This window comes from Heloderma suspectum, chromosome 4, assembly GCF_057233095.1.
Source record: "Heloderma suspectum isolate Gila_16-S chromosome 4, 16-S_ref, whole genome shotgun sequence".
NCBI classification, from domain to species: Eukaryota; Metazoa; Chordata; class Lepidosauria; order Squamata; family Helodermatidae; genus Heloderma; species Heloderma suspectum.
In genome coordinates this window covers 13,841,977-13,853,115 of record NC_139461.1, presented here as the reverse complement: position 1 = coordinate 13,853,115, position 11,139 = coordinate 13,841,977, and the positions used below count along the sequence as shown (strand labels likewise).

At 44.5% G+C, this 11,139-nt stretch overlaps 1 protein-coding gene across 1 annotated transcript; it reads right to left on the bottom strand.

Moving 5' to 3' along the window:
- Positions 1 to 5,602: 5,602 nt before the first annotated feature.
- On the bottom strand, positions 5,603 to 6,623 carry LOC146346544 (mas-related G-protein coupled receptor member H-like). The gene has a single exon (XM_084851414.1). The coding sequence runs from the start codon at positions 6,602 to 6,604 to the stop codon at positions 5,603 to 5,605; it is 1,002 nt and encodes a 333-aa protein (XP_084707540.1). The 5' UTR covers positions 6,605 to 6,623.
- Positions 6,624 to 11,139: the final 4,516 nt, after the last annotated feature.

Genomic DNA, 11,139 nt, shown 5'->3' with positions numbered 1-11,139 from the left:
AGAAAATGCTTTTATATTCTCAACTAAGTTAGTGAATGTTGCAACCAGTCTCTACAGTCTATCACATTTTTTGAAACAATGAAGTAGAGATGCTCTCAAATAGAATGCAAAGGTGATTTTGCAGTGCTGCCTATGGTGGAACCATGCTTGAATGGAATGGAGACCTTGCTGGGTCAAACTAACTGTTGTCTTTAATAAGTAGCATGCAGCTATGTCAGTTCCTTTTTTTCTGCTCGAAGGTAAGCACAAGAGATCGAAACCATTCTGCAATTCTTTACTCCAGCCCCACTAGAGCCACACTGTGGACCCAGTCTGAAGGGTCACAGCTGCAATTTCTGTAAAACAAACAAACAAACAAAAACACCTTCATTGAAACCAATGTAATGCAGTAGGTTCTTCAACTGAAAAAAGGTCAGAATAAAAACTAAAAATGTTACTAAAAGGGATGGAAAAATACTCAGCATACACAAAACAAGTTTATTTATTTAAAATTATTTTGAAGATGCCTTTGGGTAGAACCCGGTAGAATATATAAAAATTCATAACAAAACACATCAAAGTCATAGACAATGAGCAAACATCATGATAAAACAACTTTTAATCTCCATAATCACAACCTATGAACAGCGAAGTCACTAAGGGCACAATCCTATGCATGTTTAGACAGAAAAAAAGTCCTACAGCTCCCAGCATGCCCCAGCCAGCTTGGCAAGGGACAGGTTGCACCTCACAAAGGATGGGAAGAATGTGTTTGGCCACAGCATGAAGAACTTCATCAGGAGGGTTTTAAACTGGATCCTGCGAGTAAGGGAGATATACAGTTGGGGGTAACAATGGACGTAGGCTCATGCACCGCAACAGAGAGAACAGCTCTAAGAGCACCCAATAATAGTCTTCAGACACATGTAGGAAGAAAGGCAGACTATGAAGCACATGGTCTTCAATGTGTATATACTAATGCCCAGAGTATGGGAAACAAACAGAACGAACTTGAACTCTTAATACAAGAGGGAAATTATGACTTGATAGGTATAACTAAGACTTGGTGAGATGACTCTCATGACTGGAATACAGCAACTGAAGGATATAACTTGTCCAAAAAGAACAGGAGAAACAGAAAGGGATGTGGGGTTGCACTGTATGTTAAAAATACATATCTCTGCACAGAAATACAGGAGGATGAGTTTGGTAGCCCCATTGAGAGCATCTGGATCAAAATAAATGGAGCAAAGAATAAAAGGAACCTGGTGGTCGGAGTCCACTACCGACCACCCAATCAAGGAGAAGATGAGGATGAAACTTCTGAAAAGCAAATAGCCAATGTAAGGAAGCATGATGTAGTAGTAATGGGGGACTTCAATTTCCCCAATATTTGTTGGGAGACTAATTCTGAAAACATGGCCCCTCCAGGAAATTCCTGACTTGTGTGGCGGATAACTTCCTCCTACAGAAAGTAGAGAAAGGAACTAGAGGATCGGCTATCCTTGACTTGATCCTAACCAACAGAGATGACTTAGTGGATAAAGTAGCAGTTACAGGAACTCTGGGGGAAAGCAACCATGTTGTACTTGAGTTCTTGGTTCTAAGGGAAGCAAAAGCTGAGTGTAGTCAAACATGTACCCTGATTTTAGGAAAGCTGATTTTAATAAACTCAGAACAATGATCAGTAAGGTCCCATGGCAAGTGACTCTAACGAGAAAAGGAGTCCAAGATGGGTGGGAGCTTTTAAAAAAGGAAATTCTCAAGGCACAGTTACAAACAATTCCAACAAGAAGAAAAGGTGGAAGACAACAGAAGAAGCCAATGTGGCTTCACAAAAAGCTTAGAGATGACCTGGAAACAAAAAAAGGACACATATAGGAAGTGGAAAGAAGGCCAAGCAAAAAAGGAAGAGTACAGGCAGGTAGCACAGAATTGCAGGGATGGCGTCAGGAAGGCTAAAGCTGAGAATGAGCTGAGGTTAGTGAGGGGTGCTAAAAACAACAAAAAGGCTTTCTTCAGCTACGAGCATAGTAAAAGGCAGAGAAAAGAAATGGTTGTTTCTACGCCTCCCCCCCCCCACCGCGCAGCAGATCCGCAAAACAGTAAGTGACTTTCGTACATCCCTAATTGTTACTCAGCATGGTGTCTCAGACACCAGGGAGAGATGGAGATGGACACAACCTATATGCATGAGAGGATGTGGGTTCTTTTGCTTGTTGTTGGTCTGCATTGTGATTATCAAGTGGCTCACATGACATTGGTTGCATGCTACACTTCTAGCATCTGGTGATCATGGTGTGTATTGAAATCTGAAATTATCCCCCTGTCCCAAGTTAGGTTAGCTAGGTATTTGGAAGATATTAGCTGGATATTCTGCTCGGTCAATATGTATTTATTTGTTTGTTTGTTTGTTTATTTACAATATTTGTACACCCCTCCATATTTAGAACAATAAGGATGGCAAAACGATAACAGATGACAAAGAAAAGCAGAGGTGCTCAATTCCTACTTTGGCTCAGTCTTCTCCCAAAAGAGGGTCTATGACCCCCCTGGCAAAGGTACAGGCTGAAGGGGCAGGATTGCAGCTTGAGATCTATAGGCATATGGTCAAGGAACACCTCATTACTTTGAATGAGTTCAAATCTCCAGGGCCAGATGAACTGCACCCTAGAGTTATAAAGGAACTGGCAGAAGAACTCTCAGAACTGCTGTCTATTCTCTTTGAGAAATCATGGAGGACGGCTGAAGTGCCAGATGACTGGAGGAGGGCTAATGTTGTCCCTGTCTTCAAAAAGGGTAAAAAGGAGGAACTTGGGTACTACAGACCAGTCAGTCTGACATCAATCCCTGGGAAAATTCTGGAGCAGATGATAAAGCAATCCATCTGCAAGCACCTTGAAAAGAATGCAGTGATTGCTCGAAGCCAACATGGATTTGTCAAGGACAACTCCTGCCAGATGAATCTGATCTCATTTTTTGATCAAGTAACCTCTCTTGTGAACCGTGGGAATGATGTAGACATCATATACCTCGACTTCAGCAAAGCTTTCAACAAAGTGCCCCATGATATCCTGATGAGCAAAGTAGTTCAATGTGGGCTAGATGAAACAACGATCCGGTGGATCCACAGTTGGCTACAGAAATGGACTCAAAGAGTGCTTATCAATGGGACCTTCTCAAACTGGGGAGAGGTAATGAGTGGGGTACTGCAAGGCTCAGTCCCGGGCCCAGTGCTCTTCAACATTTTTATTAATGACTTGGAGGAGGAGGAAGTGCAGGGAATGCTGATCAAATTTGCAGATGACACAAAACTGGGCAGGATAGCTAATACTTTGGAAGGCAGAAACAAAATTCAAAGTGATCTTGATAGGGTGGAGCGCTGGGCAGAAAACAACAGAATGACATTTAATAGGGATAAATGCCAAGTTCTGCACCTTGGAAAAAGAAAACAAATGCACAGTTACAAGATGGGGGATACGTGGCTCAACAACACTACAAGCGAGAAGGATCTTGGAATTGTTGTCGATCACAAGCTGAATATGAGCCAACAATGTGATGTGGCTGCAAAAAAGGCAAATGCTCTTTTGGGCTGCATTAATAGAAGCATCGCTTCCAAATCCCGGGAAGTACTAGTTCCCCTCTATTCAGCCCTGGTTAGGCCTTATCTGAAGTACTGTGTCCAGTTCTGGGCACCACACTTTAAGAAGGATGCAGACAAACTGGAGAGGGTTCAGAGGAGGGCAACAAAGATGATCAGGGGACTGGAGACAAAGCCCTATGAAGAGAGACTGAAAGAACTGGGCATGTTTAGCCTTGAGAAGAGAAGACTGAAGGGAGATAGGATAGCGCTCTTCAAGTACTTGAAAGGTTGTCACAGAAAGGAAGGCCAGGATCTCTTCTCGATCATCCCGGAGTGCAGGACACAGAATAATGGGCTCAAGTTACAGGAAGCCAGATTCCAGCTGAACATCAGGAAAAACTTCCTGACTGTTACAGCAATATGACAATGAAACCAATTCCCTAGGGAGGTGGTGTGCTCTCCCACACTGGAGGCATTGAAGATGAGGCTGGACAGCCATCTGACAGAGATGCTCTGACTTGGGTTCCTGCATTGAGCAGGGGGTTGGACTCGATGGCCTTGTAGGCCCCTTCCAACCCCACTATTCTGTGATTCTATGATTCTATGCTGGGAGTTGTAGGACTTTTTTCTGTCTAAACATGCATAGGATTGTGCCCTAAGAGAAGGCGACTTGTTGGAAGCATGTAGTCTACTTAGGGATGTGAGAACACATCCCAGTTCAGGTTCTCCGGGCACCCCCAAGCTTTCCACCTGCTCACTGGCCCTCTGGACTGCAGTTGAGCACCCCGTCCGTGCTCAACGAGCAGCCTGCAGCTTACACGGGCTTGTTCGCCTCTGTGCCAGTCGCCATGGTTTTAAAAAAATGGTGATCAGCAGCACTTGCCCATAGAGCTATACACAAAATAGTTCTGTGAACTAGAGCCTATGGGCGATTCACAGCGCTTATTACATATAAATCTATGTGGGCCTGGGCAAGTTGCGGGCTGCTCATCGAGCGCAGAGGGGGCACTCGACTGCAGCCCAGAGAGCCAGCAAGCCGGGGGAGCTCGGCGGGCACAGCTCGGCGGGCACGGGTGCCAGTGGTCCGTCAAATTTGTGGACCAGAATGGATGCCCACAACATCCCTAAGTCTAATGCAGAGGTACATGATGAATGAATGCTAAACATGTTTTGACTCTATACCCTTTTTCACATCAGTGCCACATGTAAGGATTAGACAGACTTCTTCAAAATAAATTCAGATGCCGCTGTGTCTGGCTATCAGGGCACACGCTTTCAAAAGAAGAATTATGAAATAAGTTTTAACCTCTTACTTGTACTGCCCTCATCATATGTATATAAACATCCATTCACTTTATAGTAAATGGGACTCACCAAATAATTGAAAATAAAATACTGTAAATGCTCCTCTGATTAGATCAGGTAAGGGTGCAATCCTATGCATGTTTCAACAGCTGTAGGCCTTTTCTCTATCTAAACATGCATAGGATTGCACCCTAAGTCTAGGTAGAAACACTTCCAATAGAAAAATCCCAAAGCAGTTATATATCTATTAAAAGAACAACTTATTCCATATATCAAGAGAGGGCATTGGGCAACATGCAGCCTTTTGACTGCAAGCAGCCCATGCTGTTCCCTGCTGCAGCCACCATGGCTGCCCAAAATGGGGAGGGGGGGGAACAGAAACAAAATAGCATCTGGAGCAGCCATTACAGACCAGGAATCATCTCACGCATCCAATCCTAGCCCAAATGTGCTAAGCTTGATTTGGCATCCAAGACGATGATTTGTTCAAAAGATACATGCATGAACTTTATTCAGTGATTTACTTGTATCCCACCTCCTCCAACTCTCAAGGAAACTCATACAAGTTTGTTTGCAGAATCAGGGACTCTAGTATTTGAAATACATTCCAGGTTAGAGAAAGAAAGTTCAGATGATATATGTGGAGAAGTTTTTCCACATCAGAATTACGTGGTTATGCCCATCTCTAGTTCCATTCTTTCAAAACAAATGTAGAAGGTGAGGTTTAAGAAGTTATCAATGAATTTGAATGTCCGAAGGATTTCCACCCTCGCTGCAATCATCATTGTCACTAAAAACTCTTTGCAGCACCACCTTGAATGATTCTCTGGATCGACGCATCTTTTTCCTTCCAATTAGGAAGTAAATCAGTGGATTGATACTGCTGTTGATGGGAGCACATACTAAAGGAATAATTTGTGCCAGCATGGAATGATTGTTAAAATAAAAATATTCAATGGTCAACAAGGCACTGAGTGGAACACCAAAAATGAGGAAGAAAAGGAGTGCAAGCAAGATGACTGTGTAAAACTTTCCTCGTTGCTGTCGATGTAAACTACAGCAGACCCTGTTAAAAAGGATCACAGTACAGATGAGCACAAGAGGAGTACAACAAAAGAAATTGATTACACTGACTATCTTGAGAATTATGAGATTCTGAGGGACTATGCCATGTTTCATAGATCTGCTTGAAAAGATAAAAAGGTGGATTACATAGAACAAACAGGACATTGTCCATATCAAGGCACATACAACAGCAGATAGGTGCTTTGGCCGTTGGCACCGATACCAGATTGGGAAGAGGACAGAAAGGCACCGCTCAGTGCTGATGGCTGTTAGCAGATGCAGACTAGTGCCATGTGTGAAAAGAAAACAGGTAAAAAACAAACTGTACCACATGGGAGAGAAATCAGTGTCATCTTCCAACTTCAAGAATATCATGCAAAGTGCTGTACAAATGAGGACGCAAGAATCAGCTGCAGCCAGGTTCAAGATATAGGTGGTGATGGGATTTTTCTTAATGATGAAGCTGAGAAACCAGATGACAATTCCATTTCCTACCAGTCCAAATATGAAAATGATTAGAAGAAGAACTGAACAAAAAAAAAACAGACAGTCTGTGACTGTAAACTCATATGAAAGATGAGGTGCAGTATCATTTGGGAATGCAGAAAAGTTGTATTGTCCATCTATGGTATAGACTGAAGCAAGTGATGATGAGGTACTCAGTTCAGACATAATGACAAACCTTCATTTGGATTCTGGCTTCTTTCCCCACCAATACTCCTGCAAGTAGAAAGAAAGTCAGTTGCTCATGTTGACTATGTCACAATTTGTGGCCACTCATTCTTGACCTAAGATATATCTACCTGGACCTTCACAGCACATCTTCAAAGCCCACCTGCCACTTCTTTGGAAAACAGTACTACTAGGAGAAAACACATCCCTTTCAGCATCCACTGCTTTCCCCCTCCAGGACCCACATGTCAGGAATGAGCATGTCTGGCAGCTCAGATTCAGAATGAGAACAGCCAGAACAGAGGGAGGCACCCTCCCAAGTGAGCCCAGATATGGCAAGACTTTCTTCCCAAGATCTTGACACACAGATGGCCCAGTCTGAATGGTTCCCCCTTTCCTCCACCATGTAGGGATGTACGAAAGGGACTTACCTTGTCCCGCAGCTTGCTAAGCGGTGGGGGGGAGGCGCTTCGCTTCTCCCCCCGAAATTCAGGCCGGGGGGGGAGGCGCCCCGCCTCGCCTGGCCGAAATTCAGGCCGGGGAGAAGCGCCCCGTCTCCCCGGCCGCGAAAGAAAAAGTGGGGGGGGGAAAAAACCCGTGATAGGCTGCATAAATCTTTACGTAGCCTATCACGGGTGACTTTGGGAAAAAAAAAAAGTGTGTACGCAAATGGCGGCGCCCTATGGGCGCCGCCATTTGCGTTCCTTATTTGGTCTCAGTAGTCTACGTAAAGATTTACGTAGACTACGGCGAAAATAAGGGCAACGCTATTTGCATTGCCCTTATTTTCACCGTAGTCTACGTAAATCTTTACGTAGACTACAGGGACCAAATAAGGAACGCGAATGGCGGCTCCCTATGGGGGCCACCATTTGCGTACGCACTTTCTTTTTTTTTTCAAAGTCACCCGTGATAGGCTACGTGACGATTAACGTAGCCTATCACAGCTGACTTTGCAAATCTAGCCGTGATAGGCTACGTTAATCGTTACGTAGCCTATCACAGGGCCGTTTCATTTTGTTTTTTACTTTTCTTGTAATGGCGGCGGCGGCAGCCGGGACCCGCCGCCGGGAGCGGCATTCGTAAAAGGTAAGTCCCATCCCGGGAGGGGGCAGGGGGGCGGAGAACTTCTCCCCGAACAACCTTCGGAGGACCAAATGCGTTGGCACTCGGCCCCCCGAAGTTTCGGGGAGAAATTCTCCCCCATCCCTATCCCTACCACCATGAGAACCCAGGTTTCGGAGGAGGAGAGCAAGGGCCATGATTTGAGGGATGCTAGGGTCCATCACAGAGCGAAGCAGGAAAAGTTAGGGGCAGATCTAAGATACTCCACCAGGTTGGCCACTCATGATAGCCAATGTAGGATGAAGCCACCCTAAGGGAGGGGCATCCCCGTGAAGCTAGTCTGGCCAAGAAGTTCTTGCCCAGACTGCTAGCAACTTCTCTATCTTGCACTTCGTCTCCTCTATTAATATTCGTAGATGTGTGGATTCGCTGTTTCAATGCAGTCTGAGAGTTTCCTAGAATCTGCATCTGTAAAGAAGCTAGTCATTAAGTAATACAGAAGTGCAGCTTGAAGCCTTGTTTTCTGGAGTGTGTTGATTGCAGAGGGAGAGGATGAAGGAACGTGACACCAAACTTGAGCTGCTTTTCTTCTAGCTCATGTTCTAAACACTTGTTTGTGATGGGAATAAAGATGTTGGGGGCGAGGAATTGAAGACAAATAACAAGTGGTGAGGAATGTTATGTGCCTCCTCCCACTCACAGTATCTTCACTGGATAGCCCTGTTTTGCAGAGGAAAAGTGGTAGCCAGTCTTTAAAGACACATACTGGAGGTGGAATGATTTCTATGCTTTAGAACAGGGGTGCAGAATCTCTTTCAGCCTGAGGGCCAGATTCCAGTGGTGGGTGGGTGGGGCTGAAGGTGAAAGGGGACTGGCCAAATGTAAAGGGAGTGGGGCTAACTACCCAAAATACCAGTTTATTTTAGATTAAAGGTCTTATTGCCAGTAACTCAGCCTTAGGAGAGGCATTTCAACTTCTTAGAATGGGGGGAAAAACTAGTGCTGTGCCTAAAATTTCTCCCACATTTGTTTTCAACCGTTCTCATTCAATCTGACAGAAAAGAAACTGCGTTCAAGAAGAAATTCAAAGAAGGAGAAATTTTGGAGAAATTCTCATGGGTTGAGGTTGGCTTCTTGTGCTTACTTACTTATGAGGTGGCTGAGGAGTGTGCATGAGTGTCCTGTCTGTCATTGTACAGTAATCTCTGTGGCAGCCTGTAGCCTCCTCAGCTTCCCGCACTTCAGTGAAAGCCATGATGAGGAAGACATCATGAGGCCATTCCTCTCATGGGGCTTTTTCAGTTCAGGAAGTGCAGGTGGCTTGGGAGGCTGCAGAGCAATGGAAAGATGTGTAATAGAGAGTGAACACACACACAGCACCCAAGCTCACCTTGTAGGGATTAGGTGAACTCAAAAATACCACCAAAAGAAATTCAAAATTTCTTTGCTTTGGGCTATAAACAATGAGCTACTCAGTGTCAGGTGTGTGTTACCAGAAAGGCCAAAACACCTGTGTGATGAATAAGCCATTTACATAGTAGTAGATGGTGGAGGAAATAAAAACCCAAAGGACCCCCTTCACCATTAACTTCTGTGTAGACTGGGATTGTGATGTGCGCTACAGCATGGTGAAGTAGGACCTATGTCCATGCTGATCCAGGGGATCCTCAGCAACAGAAGGGATGTGAGTTTGTGTATCTGTTTTCTTTCCTCTTATGTTGTATGTGACTTCTCATCTCTCTCTGAATAACTCAAGTTAGCAGGGAACTTTCCAGTGTGTTCATAATGATTCAGATCAGGCAATGAACACACTGGAAAGTTCCTCTGCCAACTTGATTTATTCAGAGAGAGATGATAAGTCACATACAACATAAGAGGAAAGAAAACAGATACACAAACTTACATCCCTTCTGTTGCAGTGAACTTTGGGGGACCATTTTTGCCATATATCTGTAGATTCCCCAATAGTTCAGGGACAGCCAGAGGAAGATCAGAACATTATTTTCTGAGAAAGTTCAGCCCACCTCTAGAGCCAAGTGATAAGATCTTTACACCTAAATGTTCGTAACTAGAAGCAGAGTGGATGATCCATCCTCTTACCTTGGGCTCCAGTGTTTGTATCCGGTGGTACATTATAAGTGACAGAGACACAGCTGAAAGCCAACCAGAAACCAAGGCTTGATCAAGGTGCCCTGGAATACTGGCTAGCAACAGGAAATGGATCCATCATAGCCACTAAAAGAGAGAGTATATGGTAGATATGGCAGAGGAAAGAACAGCAAATGCAGGGAAAGAAGAAGGACCAGACAGAGGGAGGCCATGGCATGTGCATTAGAACAGAGGAACCTTTTTAAACTGCATCAGGCCATTCGTCCATATAGCTGGGTACTGTCTGCTTTGGCTTGTGATAGCTCACCAGGATCATGGGGTGGAGGAAGTCTTGCCCAGCCTTTTTAGTTGAAATCCTTTGACTGCAGATGCCAGAGATCAAACCTGGGATCTTTGACATACAAAACATTTCTTCTATTACTGAGTTATGGATTCCACCAGCCCAGAACATAGAGGCAAAGCACAGGGGAGGTGGGATTAAAAACATGTGAAGTAGGAAATAATCCAAGGGGCCAGGGAAGAGAATATGGGTGAACCAGGCATCGGAAGGGAGGGGAATATATTTTAATCGTGGGCAGGGGGGGACCTAAGATGGGCCCTGCTGGATCAGACCAGGGGTTCAACTAGTCCAAAAGTCTACTGCCCACGGTGGCCAACCAAATGCTTCTTGGAAGCCCACCAACAGGATATGAAAGCAAGAACCCTCTCCTACTTTTGCTTCCCAGAAAGTGGCTTCTGCCTCTCAACCTGCGTATTTCTGATAGCCATTATGACCAGTAACAATTGATATCAGAGCACTCCAATCATTCAGTTGAGCATCCCAGAGAGCAAGAAGTCTGGTTAAAGATCAGACTGATGGGGATGAGGCCATAATCCTGTTCTTTGCAAGCAGAAGATCCCAGTCCCAATTCCTGATGTCTCCGGTTTAAGTAATCTTAGGTAATCAAGCAGGGAAAGGTCTCTCTGCCTGGATATCTTGGAGAGATGCCCCCCTCCCACCCCCAGTCAGAGCAGAAAATACAAGGCTAGATGAGCTGATAGTCTGACAAGGCAGTTCATATGTACTTTCAAGATCACATTTTTATTGTGATTTCAGAAATGTCTTAGAGAAATAGAAAAGGCTCCAGCGCGTTGTATCTTTTATTCAGTCTCTCTCTCTCTCTCTCTCTCTCTCTCTCTCTCTCTCTTTAAAGTGACCTATTTTACATATGGGTGCTTTGAAGTAAATACCTGCCCATATGTAAGTTGGAATTGTACAGTCCCTGTGCAAAGGTTCTGTCACCTTTATTATGAATGTCTGAAACAGCCCAAAGGCTTTGAAGATCACAGGAAAGCTTCTTTCCTTCCAAATCTCCCTCACA